The following is an 18,126-nucleotide window of genomic DNA, read 5'->3' as shown; positions in this document are numbered from 1 at the left end:
GGATTGGAGGATTGCGGATGTAGTTCCTATTTTCAAGAAAGGGAACAGAGATAGCCCGGGAAATTACCGACCGGTGAGTCTGACCTCAGTGGTTGGTAAGCTGATGGAGAGGCTTCTGAGGGACAAGATTTACGAACATTTGGAGAGGTTTGACATGATCAGGAATAGTCAGCATGGATTTGTCAAGGGCAGGTCGTGCCTTACAAGCCTAGTTGAGTTCTTCGATAATGTGACTGAACACATTGACGAAGGAAGTGCCGTGGACGTAGTGTACATGGACTTCAGCAAGGCGTTTGATAAGGTCCCCCATGCAAGACTTCTTGAGAAGGTGAGAGGGCATGGGATCCAAGGGCCTTTGGCCTTGTGGATCCAGAACTGGCTTGCCTGCAGAAGGCAGAGAGTGGTTGTGGATGGGGCTTTTTCTGAATGGAGGTCAGTCACCAGCGGAGTGCCTCAAGGATCTGTTCTGGGACCCTTGTTGTTTGTCATTTTCATAAATGACCTGGATGAGGAAGTGGAGGGATGGGTAAGTAAGTTCGCTGATGACACGAAGGTCGGTGGTGTTGTGGATGATCTGGAAGGATGGCAAAAGTTGCAGCAGGACATAGATAGGATGCAGGACTGGGCGGAGAAGTGGCAGATGGACTTCAACGCGGATAAATGTGTAGTCGTCCATTTTGGCAGAACCAACGGGATGAACGAGTACACTATCAAGGGCAGAAGTCTGAGTAGTGTTGAGGAGCAGAAGGATCTTGGGGTCCGGGTCCACAGGACTCTTAAATCGGCCTCGCAGGTGGAGGAGGTGGTCAAGAAGGCGTATGGTGTACTGGCCTTCATTAATCGAGGGATTGAGTTTAGGAGTCGGGAGGTAATGCTGGAACTTTATAAGACCCTTGTCAGGCCTCATTTAGAGTATTGTGTGCAGTTCTGGTCGCCTCACTATAGGAAAGGTGTAGAAGCTATTGAAAGGGTACAGAGGAGATTTACAAGGATGTTGCCTGGACTGGGAGGCATGCCTTATGAAGTTAGGTTGAGGGAGCTGGGACTCTTTTCCCTGGAGAGACGAAGGTTGAGAGGCGACCTGATAGAAGTTTACAAAATGTTGAGAGGAATAGATAGGGTGGACTCTCAGAGGCTATTTCCCCGGGTTGAAATGGTCGCTACGAGAGGACACAGATTTAAGGTGCGGGGAGGGAGGTTCAGAAGTGATGTTAGGGGTAAGTTTTTCACTCAGAGGGTGGTGAGTGAATGGAATCGGCTGCCGTCAGTGGTGGTGGAGGCGAACTCGCTGGGGTCTTTTAAAAGACTCCTGGATGAGTATATGGGGTTTAATAAGATTGAGGGTTATAGATAGGTCTGTAGGTTGGTAGGTGATGATGTGATCGGCGCAACTTGTGGGCCGAAGGGCCTGTTTGTGCTGTAGTGTTCTATGTTCTATGTTCTTAAATCAAATCCAATTAAATCAAATCAAAATTTTCTGACTAAGAGCTATTTCTAACAAAGCATCAGTCTTATATTGTGTGTTACTGGGAAGTAGATGAAGAGCCCCAAACTCCTTTTCAGTAGAATGCTTCTTTCTCTATTGAGGGAAGTAGTGACATTGGTAAAGTTTATTTATGGCTCAATCTTAGTTGCCTTGAGGCCATAAAGAATCAACCACATTGTCTGAGAATGGATATATACATAGGCCATATCTGCCAGGATACCAGTGAATCAGTGGTTCTTCACAATAACCCATCAGCTTTCAAGGTCATTTGTGCTAGTTCACCAACGACTTTATTTAATTTCATAACTTGCTATGATGGTTAAACCAATTTAAGCATAGCCTCAAAGTAAAGTAAAATTTATTTATTAGCCACAAGTAAAGCTTACGTTAATACTGTAATGAAGTCACTGTGAAAATCCCCTAGTCGCCACACTCCAGCGCCTGTTCAGGTCAATACACCATCTAACCAGCATATCTTTCAGCTTGTAACTCTGTAGCTTTGGAGTGAGCAGACTATTACCCTATCCAGCTGGGCTAGATTTTAACCCTGCACCCTGGACTGATAAGTTTTAAAGTTTATTTATTAGTGTCACAAGTGGGCTTATGTTAACACTGTAATGAAGTTATTGTGAAAATCCCCTAGTTGCCATACTCTGGTGCCTGTTCGGGTACACTGAGGGAGAATTTAGCATGGCCAATGCACCTAACCAGCGTGTCTTTTGGACTGCGGGAGGAAACTGGAGCACCCAGAGGAAACTCATGCAGACACAGGGAGAACATGCAGACTTCGCACAGATAGTGATCCAAGCCGGGAATCAAGCCCTGGTCCCTGGCGTTGTGAGCAGCTGCCACCATGTCACCCAATGATGGGCAAGCATCTAAGACATTCATCATCTAATCTACTGTGCAGCTTCTAAAAGTCTGGAAGCATTTAGTTAATGAATTTATTGAGGCATTTGATTGATCATTCAAGAGATGTTTCAAGTGAAGGACATTTCTACTCAAACTGCATGATGTTGGTGCACAGTTGTGAATTTCATCAAACATGATGTCATCAAATATAATGGGTGGCACTGTGCCCATTATATTTGGGCACAATATAATGGTTAGCACTGCTGTCTCGCAGTGGCAGAGACCTGGGTTTGATTCCCAGCCTGGGTAACTGTGTGTCATTTGCACGTTCGCCCCATGTCTGCGTGGGTTATCTCTGGGTGCTCCAGTTTCCTCCCACAGTCCAAAAATGTGTAGATTAGGTTAATTGGCCACGCTAAATTGACCATTAATGCAGGGGATTAGCAAGGAAATACATGGTATTACAGGGAACGGGCCTGGGTGGGATTGTAGTTGGTGCAGACTCGCTGGGCTGCCCTCATATGATTCTATGAAACACTGTTGAACACCAAGAGGTCTATGTGTTTTGTTAGAGAGTATTTATGTAACTAGCCTGCAGTCCCAGTGCTGTGCAGCCCACCGTGTATACATTGAAAGTTGCGCTGTACAACAGCTAATTCCACTGAAAAAGAATGGTAGCTAGGCGGTTTCAAAAGATTTCAGCAACTGGAATGAGATGGTCAAAACATTACTGCAATGTATCTGTGCCTAAAAGTTTGTGCATGATTATGTGTCCAGGATTACATACTTGTTAGTGGTAAATCTTTAATAAATGATTGGGGTGTGTAAAGGACAGCCATGCCAAACCGCTCAGCCTTTGTGGGTAGATTATTGTTTTCAAGCCGAGATTGTATACGGATTGAAAATCCACTCTGTATTGAAATGCATCTCTTTTCAATGCATCAACATAAGCAATTTGTCCACTGCCAATCTAAATAATTGGATAGCCTCGCCCTTCTCCATTTTGATTTTGATTTTGATTTGATTTATTATTGTCGCATGTATTAGTATACAGTGAAAAGTATTGTTTCTTGCACAGACAAAGCACACCGTGCATAAGGAAGGGAAGGAGAGAGTGCAGAATGCAATGTTACAGTCATAGCTAGGGTGCAGAGAAAGATCAGCTTAATATAAGGTTAGATCCATTCAAAAGTCTGATGGCAACAGGGAAGAAGCTGTTCTTGAGTCAGTTGGTATGTGAGCTCAGACATTTGTATCTTTTTCCCGATGGAAGAAAGTGGAAGAGAGAACGTCCGGGCTGCATGGGGTCCTTGATTATGCTGGCTGCTTTTCTGAGGCAGCGGGAGGTGTAGGCAGAGTCAATGGACAGGAGGCTGGTCTGCGTGATGGATTGGGCTACATTCACGGTCTTGGGCAAAGCAGGAGCCAGACCAAGCTATGATACAACTAGAAAGGATGCTTTCTATGGTGTATCTGTGAGTAGGTTGATTGGCCATGCTACATTGACTCTCGTGTCAGGGGGATTAATAGGATAAATATATGGGGTTATGGGAATAGGGGTGGGTGGATTGTGGTCGGTGCAGACTTGATGGGCTGAATGGCCTCATTCTGCACTGTAGCGATTCTATGATTCTATCTGCAAAAGTTGGTGAGAGTCATATTTTACATATTTTTCCCAATGTATTATCCTATTTGTTCCCATCCAGGCACAAGTGGAAATGAATGCAATGAGAGCAGCCTTGGGTTTGAAGAGCTCTCCTACATGGAACTCCCCTCCCTTGATCCGAGAAACAACATGATTTCTGTGGAGTTTGCCACTAGGAAAGAGAATTCCTTGCTCCTGTATAACTATAACAACAAAGAAGGGGCTGAGGGTGAATTTCTTGCACTGGAAATAATAAATGGTAAAATGGAGTTTTCCTATAACCTTGGGAGTGGAATTGTTCGGCTGGTAACTGATCAGCAAGTAGCAGATGGAGAGTTTCACAAGATTTTTGCAACCAGAACAGGGACGGTAAGTATATTTTCACAATATGACACATCTATCCACCTCTATCTGACGAAAAAACCTAACCTTTGCACTTACTTTCTATGTGAACCTCTTGATTGCTGTTGTCAGATTTTTGTCAACTCTTTTTGGCTCATTTTTCCTATTATATATTCCTACATTTTAAAAAAATGTATTCATTTGTGAGAACAGACACTGCTGGCTTACCAGCATTTATTACGTGAGTCACCATTGGAGGGCAGTTGAGAGTCTACCACATTGCTGTGGGTCTGGAGTCACATGTAGGCCAGACCGGGTAAGGAAGGCAGATTTCCTTCCCTAAGGGACAATAGTGAAGGAGATGGGTTTTTCCGACAATCCACAATGGTTTCATGGTCATTGGTAAACTCTTAATTCCAGATTTTTAAAATTGACTTCAAATTCCACCATGGCGTGGCAGGATTTGAACCCAGGCCCCCAGAACATTAGCTGACATTCGTGGATTAATAGTCCAGTGATAATACCATTAGGCCATTGCCTGCCCTAAATGTATCTGTCTAATGGGATTTCCTATATAAATTCTAATCTAGCGACTGAGTGAATTTGTTGGCAAAATCAGAGCTGTTCCCTGAGGCTTGAGAGTTTGAGAGATTTTGCACTCACTGAAGTGAGTTCTCAGCGTTATTTTATTTCTTACTTTAAGTAAGTTTTCTTTCCCCCCTTCTCTTTAGGCTCTTGATACATTTCATCTTCCCCTGTAACATTTAAATGGCTGCTCCCGTTGATACTTGTATCCATATCCTAAGGTCACACGCGGCTGTCACTGACCATGATTGTGTTGCAATCCCGTGATGGCCTTCAAAATGAGTTGTTGTGTTGCAAAACAATAATATCATCGATGTGAAGAAAGATATGGCAACGTAAGGAATGTGTCCGTTGAACTGTATTTCCCAGTTCCTGGTCGTATCTTCCCACTTTCGATGCTTACTCAAAACTGGATAAGCACCAAAGTCAATTCTTGGATGTCACTAATTTTGAAAGAATACTAGCACCTGGGGTCAAATGAGGAGGAAATTATTTGATTTCTTTTTAAATTAATTTGTGAGGCATGAGCATTGCTGGCTGGCCAGCCAGCATGGATGTTCATATAAACTCTACAGTGCAGAAGGAGGCTATTCAGCCCATCAGGTCTGCGCCAACAACAATCCCACCCAGGTCCTATCCCTGTAATGCCACATATTTACCCTGTTAATCCTTTTAAACTGTGCATCCCAGGGTACTAAGGGGCATTTTAGCAAGGCCAATGAACCTAACCCACACATCTTTGCACTGTGGGAGGAAATTAGAGCACCCAGTGGAAACCCACGCTGACTCAGGGAAAACATGCAAACACCACACAGACAATGACCCAAGCTGGGAATCGAACCCAGGTCCCTGGCGTTGTGAGGCAGCAGTGCTAACCACTGTGCCACCATGCCACCCCAGCATTTATTGCCCTACCCAATTGCCCTTGAGAGTCAACCACATTGCTGTGGCTCTGGAGTCACACGTAGGCCAGATCAGGTACGAATGGCAGATCTCCTTCCCTGAAGGATGTAAGTGAACCAGATGTGTTTTTTCTGACAATTGACAATGGTTCATGGTCATCAGTAGATTCTTAATTCCAGATACTTCAAAAATTGAATTCAAATTCCACTATTTGCCTTGACGAGATTCAAACTCAGGTCCCCTGGGCATTAGCTGAGTTTCTAGATTAATAGTCTAGCAATGATACCACTAAGCAATCAACTCCTCTTAAATTAAGAAGCAACTCCATCAACCAGATTTCACTCTGGTTGATGGAGTTGCTGTCTTGAGCATTCTAGCCTCTAATAAAGAACGTCTCCAAAGTTCAGAGTGGTCTGAGGCAGTTGAACCTCTTGATCTCCAGTAGGTGAAGAGTTCAAAGTCTCAAATTGAACTGAATTTTGGCTTTAAATTGGATTGTGATTAGTAGCTGAAGCAAGGGCTATGTTAATAATTGAGTGGACACAGATTTTTTGTGTTGCTGGCTCCCACACACAGTGCATGGAATTAATAGCAAAGAAACAGACTCTTAGAACAAATAACCCAGAAAGAGGTGAAAGCTAACGTTCCTCTCAGTTATGAGATGGTGGAAAAACATTCCGAAGAACAGAAAGGTGTAAAAATATTGAGAAGAGCTGGCAAAAATAGGCAACAACAAAAAGAAAATGAGGGAGGAAAGAAAGGGGGAGGGGGGATATAAAAATACAAGTTAGTATTCAAACCAGAAGACTGCAGAGGGCCCAGGTGAGATGTGGGGGAGAAAATTGGATGGTCTCTGAAAATGGCCACAGGATCATGCTACACGATTAAACTGATGCAAACAGCACACAAATGCTGCCTGCTGACTGAGATGGTTGTTCCCTCCAGCCCAGTGGGCTCTCTTCTGAGTGCATGTCTCAGCAGCGAGCCAAGTTCATGCAAAACGGGCATCATTTAAAGGCAGCATGCATCTCTTAAAGGGAAGGTGCATCCTAGCTGCAGCAGCTGCTGGAAGTGGCTGGCCAGGCCATTCCGAGCAGGGAAAAAACAGCAAGTAAAGGGGGAAAGTGGCAAAGAGCAGGCTCCAGGGCTCTCTGATGCAGCACTGGAGGCCTTGTTGCAGGAGATGAGGAGGAGAAGATGCAAGGAGGCCCTTTGGAAAAAAACTCTGAAAAGACAATAGAGGCAGCCCAGAGGACTGGGGTGCAGCCCCAAAAGAATGACCTCGTACAGGTGATCAAGGTCAGTGAATTCATCTTCAAATTCCGTGTCCTTACAACTAAATCTCTAGCCTCATACATCCCGAACAGAAAGGTGTAAAAACACTGAGAAGAGCTGGCAAAAACAGGCAACAATTTTTGCCCACCAACCATTTCCAAGAGCCATGATTCATACTTCACATGCGTTGCTTTAACAAACCTTCACACACTTAACATTGCTGCAAGCTCACTTCCACATTGCACAGCTGTTCAACCATGACAGCCGCATCATCTAAACACATCATACCTCTCTCACTGACACATTTCCTTCTTCCTTGAGAGAACAATGTGACACGCAAATAGAGGCAGCAACAGCCGTTATGGACAGGGATGGCTGCATGTTCTTATTCCTGTGGAGGAGATGGTCTGTGTACCACTGGAGTGTTCATCACTAAGGCTAATGGACAGAAATGGGACTGAATCAATTAAAGATAGTGGTGTCCTCAGACCTAAACGTCTTTCTAATGTACCACATCCCCCTCATTGCACAACCATCCCTGATTTACTAGCTGGGAATATGCACCTCTTTCCTTCCCCCTCCCCTCAGCACAAACTTCTCTGTCTGCCTTTCTCCCTTCAGGCACCCAAAAATACCATTCTGCTCGGGCAAGAAGATAGTGATAATGAAGTAACAACACCACTCATGCTCACACTAGTTCACTAGCTCAGATCAGCAGGGCAGCATGGTGGCACACAGTTAGCACTCCCGCCTCACAGCACCAGGGACCCAGGTTGATTCCCAAATTGGATCACTATCCATGCGGAGTCTGCACTTTCTCCCCGTGCCTGCGTGGGTTTCCTCCGGGTGCTCCAGCTTCCTTCCACAGTCCGAAAGACACGCTGGTTAAGTGTATCGGTCATGCAAAATTCTCCCTCAGTGTACCCGAACAGGCACCAAAATGTGCGACTTTCACAGTAACTTCATTGCAATGTTGATGTAAGCCTACTTGTGATACTAATAAATAAAACTTTAAACTTTAAGATGCTCAGGTGTACATTAGGTGGCTGTTTGGAGGTGGGTTCTGTATGTAGTGAGACACCAAATAGAAATCAGCTGCTAGAGGACGAGGATAATGCAGGTGCCAGCCCGCCTCAGGATAAGGTTGTGGTATATGAACAGTCACTGTTATCCTATTATCCTGCGACATGGTAAAGGCTACACTTCTCACAAAACCAGCACGGTGAAGGTTACACTTCTCACAAAACCAGCACGGTGAAGGCTACACTTCTCACAAAACCAGCACGGTGAAGGCTACACTTCTCACAAAACCAGCACGGTGAAGGCTACACTTCTCACAAAACCAGCACGGTGAAGGCTACACTTCTCACAAAACCAGCACGGTGAAGGCTACACTTCTCACAAAACCAGCACGGTGAAGGTTACACTTCTCACAAAACCAGCACGGTGAAGGTCACACTTCTCACAAAACCAGCACGGTGAAGGTTACACTTCTCACAAAACCAGCACGGTGAAGGTTACACTTCTCACAAAACCAGCACGGTGAAGGTTACACTTCTCACAAAACCAGCACGGTGAAGGTCACACTTCTCACAAAACCAGCACGGTGAAGGTTACACTTCTCACAAAACCAGCACGGTGAAGGTTACACTTCTCACAAAACCAGCACGGTGAAGGTTACACTTCTCACAAAACCAGCACGGTGAAGGTCACACTTCTCACAAAACCAGCACGGTGAAGGTTACACTTCTCACAGAACCAGCACGGTGAAGGTCACACTTCTCACAAAACCAGCACGGTGAAGGTTACACTTCTCACAAAACCAGCACGGTGAAGGCTACACTTCTCACAAAACCAGCACGGTGAAGGCTACACTTCTCACAAAACCAGCACGGTGAAGGCTACACTTCTCACAAAACCAGCACGGTGAAGGCTACACTTCTCACAAAACCAGCATGGTGAAGGTTACACTTCTCACAAAACCAGCACGGTGAAGGTCACACTTCTCACAAAACCAGCACGGTGAAGGTCACACTTCTCACAAAACCAGCACGGTGAAGGTTACACTTCTCACAAAACCAGCACGGTGAAGGTCACACTTCTCACAAAACCAGCACGGTGAAGGTTACACTTCTCACAGAACCAGCACGGTGAAGGTCACACTTCTCACAAAACCAGCACGGTGAAGGCTACACTTCTCACAAAACCAGCACGGTGAAGTTTACACTTCTCACAAAACCAGCACGGTGAAGGTTACACTTCTCACAAAACCAGCACGGTGAAGGCTACACTTCTCACAAAACCAGCACGGTGAAGTTTACACTTCTCACAAAACCAGCACGGTGAAGGCTACACTTCTCACAAAACCAGCACGGTGAAGGTTACACTTCTCACAAAACCAGCACGGTGAAGGTTACACTTCTCACAAAACCAGCACGGTGAAGGCTACACTTCTCACAAAACCAACACGGTGAAGGTTACACTTCTCACAAAACCAGCACGGTGAAGGCTACACTTCTCACAAAGACAACATGGTGAAGGTTACACTTCTCACAGAACCAGCACGGTGAAGGTTACACTTCTCACAAAACCAGCACGGTGAAGGTTACACTTCTCACAAAACCAGCACGGTGAAGGTTACACTTCTCACAAAACCAGCACGGTGAAGGTCACACTTCTCACAAAACCAGCACGGTGAAGGTTACACTTCTCACAGAACCAGCACGGTGAAGGTTACACTTCTCACAAAACCAGCACGGTGAAGGCTACACTTCTCACAAAACCAGCACGGTGAAGTTTACACTTCTCACAAAACCAGCACGGTGAAGGCTACACTTCTCACAAAACCAGCACGGTGAAGGTTACACTTCTCACAAAACCAGCACGGTGAAGGCTACACTTCTCACAAAACCAGCACGGTGAAGGCTACACTTCTCACAAAACCAACACGGTGAAGGTTACACTTCTCACAAAACCAGCACGGTGAAGGCTACACTTCTCACAAAGACAACATGGTGAAGGTTACACTTCTCACAAAACCAGCACGGTGAAGGTTACACTTCTCACAGAACCAGCACGGTGAAGGCTACACTTCTCACAGAACCAGCACGGTGAAGGTTACACTTCTCACAAAACCAGCACGGTGAAGGTTACACTTCTCACAAAACCAGCACGGTGAAGGTTACACTTCTCACAAAACCAGCACGGTGAAGGTTACACTTCTCACAAAACCAGCACGGTGAAGGCTACACTTCTCACAAAACCAGCACGGTGAAGGCTACACTTCTCACAAAACCAGCACGGTGAAGGTTACACTTCTCACAAAACCAGCACGGTGAAGGTCACACTTCTCACAAAACCAGCACGGTGAAGGTTACACTTCTCACAAAACCAGCACGGTGAAGGTTACACTTCTCACAAAACCAGCACGGTGAAGGTTACACTTCTCACAAAACCAGCACCGTGAAGGTCACACTTCTCACAAAACCAGCACGATGAAGGCTACACTTCTCACAAAACCAGCACGGTGAAGGCTACACTTCTCACAAAGACAACATGGTGAAGGTTACACTTCTCACAAAGACAACATGGTGAAGGCTACACTTCTCACAAAATCTTGCTCTTACCTCTTTCAACACGGAATGAAGAAACAGAGCCTCAGTATTCTCTCCTGGTGAATCAGTAGACAGCAAGCTGGGAGATATTGCAAATGTCACCAGCCCCAGCCTAGAAAGAACCCAATGCTCACTTTCAGAGCCCCTGGCAATGCCATCCTAGTCCTGCTTTATGTCTGGAATTCTGGCTGCAAAAGGTGGCAGATTTCAGTGAGGACCTACTTAGTGAAGTAGAGATATCTGACTGTGCATTTTTGAGGTTGAGAACAAGAATTACTCCCTGAAGACCCTGGATATATATAGCCTCCTGCTGTATATCCTTCTCCACCACCCCACCACTCACTCTTAGAGCAACTTTTCCTCCTCTTAATGAACATACATGCATGTGAAATAGGAGTTAGAAGTTGGCCATTTGGCCCCTCGTGCCCGCTCTGCTATTCTATAAGATCATGGCTGTTATGTTTGCATTTTAAATTCCACACTCCCAAAAAACACCCCTCCCCACCCCCCCAATAACCTTTGGTTCCCTAACCTAACAAGAATCTATTCAGAACTGCTTTAAAAATGCCCAATGACCTTGTCTCCACTTGCCTGCATTTGCTCATTCTTCCTGTCAAGCCAAGGGATATAGGAACCACAGCACCCATGATGGAGAGGAAGTGGTTTAAGCAGGACCCGTGAAATCACACACAAGACCCTTTGGCACATTTCACACCACTCCCTGGTGATTTTAGTAACTTTAAACAACATACAAACCATCAAAGACTTCTGCACTCTCAGCGACAACCTTGTTGCAACCAGCTGAAGAGGGATAAAAGGCTTTTCTTGCTTTCCACTTGATTCCAGCATTGGTTTTTAATTTCAAAATGATGTTGTGTTGTCAATTCAGTATTGTGTTTGACTGTGTGCAGTTTGTAAGAATTAAGCCAGGTATTCTTGAGGTAATCATGTAAAGGGTTAGTCTAATTTTGCTAACACCAGCCAGGTAAAATATTAAAAATGTTAAAAATATACAATACATTCTACTCCCCTTTAATGCACACAAACTCATACTTAAACCCCAAGCATGCAGAACGAAATACAACTTCACTGAGTGTCAAATGTTAAACTTGGTCAAGATAGAATGCAGTGTAAAAACATTTTGATTTGGTTTGATTTGATTTATTATTGTCACATGTATTAGCAACAGTGAAAATTATTGTTTCTTGAGCGCTATACAGACAAAGCATACTGTTCATTGAGAAGGAAAAGAGAGAATACAGAATGTAGTGCTACAGTCATAGCTAGAGTGTAGAGAAAGATCAACTTAGTGCAAGGTAAGTCCATTCAAAAGTCTGCTGGCAGCAGGAAAGAAGCTGTTCTTGAGTTGGTTGGTACATGGTCTCAGACTTTTGTATCTTTTTCCCGAAGGAAAAAGGTGGAAGAGAGAATGATCTGCATGGTATCCTTAATTATGATGGGTGCTTTGCCAAGGCAGTAGGAAGTGTACACAGAGTCAATGGATGGGAGACTGGTTTGCGTAATGGATTGGGCTACATTCATGACCTTTTAAGTTTCTTGCAGACTTGGGCAGAGCAGGAGCCATACCAAGCTGTGATACAATCAGAAAGAATGCTTTCTATGGTGCATCTGTAAAAGTTGGTGAGAGTTGTAGCAAACATGCCAAATTTCCTGAGTCTCATGAGAAAGTAGAAGCATTGGTGGGCTTTCTTAACTATAGTATCAGCATGGGACAGCCAGGACAAGTTGTTGGTGATCTGGACACCTAAAGACTTGAAGCTTGTGATTCTTTCTACTTTATTCTCATTAATGTTGAGAGGAACAAAGTTAATAAAGATTGACTGATTGTATCCAAAGACTTCCATTCTTAAGTCAAGGCCATTAGTTTAAAACTATGGCTTTGTTCTTGTTCTGAGCTGTGAGAAAGATGCATTGATGGTTCAAAGTGATTTGGACAAGTTGACTGAGTGGGGAAATGCTTGGCAGAAGCAGTATAATATGGATTTCTGAGGTTATCCACTTTGTACCCACTGTTTATGCTGATAGATCTGGTTTGCATTTCCAATAATTTTCAATTTTTTTTCTTTGAATCTACATGGAAATGTCCTCAGAGGTGGAATTTTCATTTCCCAATATGGTGTGCACACTCTCCCAATAGGACTACATCCCAATTTCCTGTATTTCCATGCAATTTGGCAACCGCCAGATCTTCCAGATCTGGAAGTATGTGCTGGGATTCTGCTAGAATCAAATTGTGCATCTTACTAACAGTGGTGAGCATCCATTATCCTGTTAGGATGAGCTTACCTCCATTAGAGTGTTACCCCAATCAGTTATCTGAAGCCTATTAAGAGCCAGATTTTTGATTCCCGCCTGCCGTGGGAATTATCACGGGCAGGACAGACAATTTGATGGACCACTTAAAGGACAGTTGACCTTGGGTGGGAATTTCTGGCCTTGGATCCCAAGCAAGCAGAAAATCCCCCTTTAAGAGAACAGCATTCCTGTTGGGAGTTGTATCTTTCTAGTAGTAATTCTCTCACCAACTTTTACAGATGCATCATAGAAAGTATTATTTCCCTGCCCAAGACCACGAGGAACTACAAGATGTCGTGAGTGTAACCCAATCCATCACGCAAACCAGCCTTCCATCCATTGACACTGTCTACACTTGCCGCTGCCTCAGCAAAACAGCCAATATAATTAAGGACCCCATGCACCCCAGACATTCTCCCTTCCACCTTCTTCCATTGGGAAAAAGATACAAAAGTCTAAGGATTTCATACCAACCGACTCAAGAACAGCTTCTTCCCTGCTGCTGTCAGAGTTTTGAATGGACTTACCTTGCATTAAGTTGATCTTTCTCTACATCCTAGCTATGACTGTAACACTACATTCTGCACTCTCTCAATTTCTTCTCTATGAACGGTATGCTTTGTCTGTACAGCGCGCAAGAAACAATACTTTTCACTGCCTGTTAATACATGTGACAATAATAAATCAAATCAAATTAAATCAAATAATTAATAAGCCTGGGTGATTGGTCAATCTACAGCATTTGCCTTTAGGTTTCAGACTAGCCTGGTCCATATATTAAAGAATTTTGTAACATGTGGAATAGTGCCAGAAATGGATACTAAGATTATCATTAAAAACCCAACTGGTTCACTCATGTCCTTCAGGTAGCCCCCATATGTTGCATCCAGTCCCAGACTGTGCAGTTGGGTTTCAATGTGTCCAGTTCAACTAAGGTCAGGCAGCAAGTACTGGTTTGCCAATATCATACACACAACCCAAGAACAATTTCTCTTTTAATTCTGTCACAGAGAACTGGTGCAGTTCCAATCAACCATCATGGTGTATGCCAATTAACTTGGGAAGGCAATGCAACCCCAAAGAGATCCATTTTACTACTAATGAAGAAAGGAGGAAGATTGGGTAACTGATTGACCAACCTGAGGTATAAGGTTGATCCAGTGCAGATTTTCTCCCCTCAGCACAGGCTGACCTCATGTAACACAACACGGCCAGACCAGAGCCTCAGGCTTTCTTCAGTAAATATAATCCTGTCAATGAGATTCACAACATCAGTAATTACTAGGAGATTACTGATGACATTATTTGATCAAACACCCACATGTATCACAGTGTAAATTTCAACGGTGTCCTCATTTAGAAAACATGGCCTTCCTAAGTACCAAGTGATTAGAGTCATTTTTCAGGTTGTCAGAACAAAAATGTTGTTGTGGGTTACAAATTAACTCCTAAGCCAAAAAAAAATGGAATGTTTGCATGCAGCCTTAAATTGGATGCTAAATCATGTGAATAAAATTTACAGCTGGTCTTTACAGCATGGTGGCATAATGGTCAGCACTGCTGCCTCTCAGCATCAGGGTCCCAGGTTCAATTCCGGCCTCTGTCACTGTCTGTGTGGCGTTTGCAGTTTCTCTCCGTGGCTGCATGGGTTTCCTCTAGGTGCTCCGGTTTCCTCCCACAGTCAGATGATGAGCAAGTTAGATTGATTGGTCATATTAAATTGACCCTAGTGTCAGGGTGATTAGCAGGGTTAATGCGTGGGGTTACAGGAATAGGGCCTAGGTGGGATTGTAGTTGGTACAGAGTCAATGGGCCGAATGGCTCCTTCTGATTCTATTCTACGATTTTTCAGCTCACTAATTTTGTATGTTCATATCTTCCACTCAATTGGGACTCTTCCGGAATTATCAAATCTGTTGCAACGAAGCAATAGATTTTAACTTTTGAATTACTTCTGAGGAGTATGCTGACTGAGCGACGACTCCAGAACAAGAGGCCCGATTTGAAGCCTGCATTGACAGGATGCAGGCAGCTACCAGGCACCTGGATGCACTTTTCTGGATTCAAGCCAATTAAACCAAAAGCCAGCCAACAAGCAGCAGGGTAAGCCCAGGGGCAAAGGGGTATTCATCGTAGCTGGGCAGTCTAGATTACAATTCTGCTTCTCTTGGTCCCACCAAAATAGTTTAAACGTATCTTTCACTTGAACTCAATAAATAAGAGCAGGAGGGGATCATCCAATCTGTTGAACCTGGTCTGCCATTCAACGGATGGTCTACTCTCTCAACTCCATTTTCCTGCCCACTCCCCATATCCCTTAATTCCCGGAGAGACCAAATCCCAGCCTTAAATAGATTGAAAGGTGAAGCATCCTTAACCCTCTACAGTAGAGAGTTCCAAAGATTCAAGACCATGAGAATGAAGAAATTTCTCTTCCTCTCTGCCCTAAATGAACAGCCTCTAATCCTGTGACTGTACCCCAATGTTTTAGATTCTGCAGCCAGTAGGAACATCCTCTCCATGTCCACCCTGTCAAGCCTCTTCAGCATCTTGTATGCTTCAATATCACCGCCTCTCATTCTTCAAAACCCCTTACAGTATAGACCCAATCTACTCATCGTAGGACAACCTCTCATCTCTGGGACCAAACTGTTAAACCTTCACTGCACCACCTTCAAAGCAAATATATCCTTTCTTAAATATAGTGAACAAAACTGCACACAGTATTCCAGATGTGCACCCACCAACATCTTGTGCAACTATAGTCTTTTTTATTCTTGTAATCCAATCCCTTTCTAATTAAGGCCAACATGCCATTTGCCTTCCGAATTCTTGCTGCACCTACATGCTAACTTTCTGTTTTCCTTGAACGAATACAGCCAAGTGTCTCTGAGCAACAACATTTACAAGTTTCACACCTTTTAAAAAATATTTTGCTTTTCTATTCTTATGACCAAAGCAAATAACCTCACACTTTGCCACATTATATTGCATACAACAAACATCCTGTTACCAATTCACCTAATCTGTATATATTTCTTTGCAGCCTTTCTGTGTCCTTCTAACTGCTTACGCTATCACAACATCAACAAATAGATATATTACACTCTGTTTCTTTGTCTAAGTCTTTAATGTGGATTATGAATAGCTGAGACCTCAACACTAAGTCTTGTGGCACTCCACTACTCAGAGCCTGCCAACCTTAAAATGCCCCAATCCCTTGCTGATTTTTGATGATGAGTGAAATTTTCCCGTCCCGCTCGCCATGGGAATCATAACAGGCAGGGCAGGGCCATGCAAAGGTCTATTGACCTTGGGTGGGATTTTCTGATCTTGGGTGAGCGCGGCTGGAAAGTCCCGCCCAATATCTTTCCCATATTTGAATCTGTAGCTGACGTAAGAACTTTGTAACACACTTAGAGGCTCCATCTTGCGCTCAAATTTACCTTTGAAATGGAGCAGTTAAATTAGGCCCTGTTCCTTGATCTGAGAGTTGAGAAACCTGCCCAGTTCCCTGTGGCACTTCTTTGTTGGCGATGGTGTTCACATGTTGGCCAGGGTCTTTCGTAGGTAGAACTGCAAAAAGACGGCAGACATATGTGATGCCTTCTCTGCCGTCTTACATCTCACTGACATGGATTCCAGTTAGTATGATGATGGACATGTGGGCTGGAATTTTGCCCGTCATGGGAATCAGACTGGGCAAGGGGCGGAGAATGGAAAGTTCTGTTCACCTCGGGCAGGATTTTATGGTTTCAGGACAACCGAGGCGATAAAATCCCACCCATAGAGTCGCAGCTACATGGCCATGTTGATGGCATTGAACACCTCGCCCCTGTGCAACCACTAGAAGACCAAGGCTGCTTTACAGATTCTGCATGGAGATTGATCTCTACATCACCATTGCTGTATAGGTTGTTTTCCAGGTAGGGGAAGTGGTCGTGTCCTCGATCTTCTATTGCTCAGTGATGATGGGAGGATCTTGTCAGCATTAAGTCACCACAATCTTGATCCTCTCACAGCTGATACATTGAGCAACCTTAGTACTGCTACTCTCAAGACTCATGTCTTGAAGTGTGTGATTCTTCCGTTTAGAAGGGCAGGTTAAAATGGAAGATTGGAGAAAGAATGGCCATTGCCGGGTAAATTTCCTGTCTCTGCCTTGAAAGCTAGTGGCATCTGCTACCAAATAAACCTGTTGGACTTTAACCTGGTGTTGTCAGACTTCTTACTGTGTTTACCCCAGTCCAATGCTGGCATCTCCACATCATGTCCGATACCTCCAGCTTTCAGCACAGATTACACATGTCATTGCACAGACCTTTCTACCTATTAATCAATCCTGTGTTTTACTGTGGTCTACCATGAGTTAAATTGTTTTGATTCTCAGGTTTTAGGTCGCTGGGCTGTAGACATATGTGCATGACATCATGTTAGTTCTGCTTCGTATATAACCCAGATTTTGTAATCACATTCTATGAATCTGCACAGGATCACAAGACTTAGCTAACATAATCTCTGGTCTTTTAAAATGACTATGGGAGACAAATATGCAGCATTTTAATCGTATGATGCAGCAATATTTTAATCACTGTAAAATGCAATTCTATTCATGAAGATTTTTCAATTTACTGAAATATGACAATAATTGCAAAATATGAACAATACAAAATGTCCATGTGCTGCTGCCTCACAGCATCAGGGGCCAGGGTTCAATTCCAGCCTTAGGTTACTGTCTGTATGGAGTTTGCAGTCCTCCCTGTGTCTGCGAGTGTTTCCTCCAGGTGCTCCAGTTTCCTCCCATATTCCAAAGATTGGCCATGCTAAAATTGTCCTTCAGTGTCCCAAGATGTGTAAGGTTAGGAGATTAGTGAGGTAAATGCGTGGGTTTGAGGGAATGTAGTGAAGGATGAGCCTGGGTGGGATGCTCTGTTGGAGAGTTGGAGCAGTCTCAATGGGCTGAATGGTCTCCTTCTGCACTGTAGGGATTTTATGATTCTATGATAAGGCAGGGTGAGGACGCAGTGACTTGAAGTGTTAATGTGCTGTGAGATGGAATAGTACAACATGCGTTCACTCTCGTGATTCCCCACACAATGAGTTCTCAG

The 18,126-nt window shown here is 44.1% G+C and overlaps 1 protein-coding gene across 2 annotated transcripts in view; it reads left to right on the top strand.

Annotated features, from left to right (window-relative positions):
• Positions 1-18,126, top strand: part of LOC145349090 (protocadherin Fat 4) — a 174,709-nt gene that overhangs the window by 100,349 nt on the left and 56,234 nt on the right. For both annotated transcript variants that reach the window (XM_080197421.1, XM_080197420.1), the window contains exon 10: positions 4,045-4,352. In XM_080197421.1, the coding sequence (XP_080053547.1) occupies positions 4,045-4,352 (308 nt within the window). The remainder of the gene's footprint in view (positions 1-4,044; positions 4,353-18,126) is intronic.

The sequence above is a fragment of the Carcharhinus amblyrhynchos genome, chromosome 10 (assembly GCF_965287045.1).
Source record: "Carcharhinus amblyrhynchos chromosome 10, sCarAmb.v2.hapA, whole genome shotgun sequence".
NCBI classification, from domain to species: domain Eukaryota; kingdom Metazoa; phylum Chordata; class Chondrichthyes; order Carcharhiniformes; family Carcharhinidae; genus Carcharhinus; species Carcharhinus amblyrhynchos.
The sequence above is the reverse complement of the archived record's forward strand: the minus strand, read 5'-3'. Positions and strand labels throughout refer to the sequence as shown.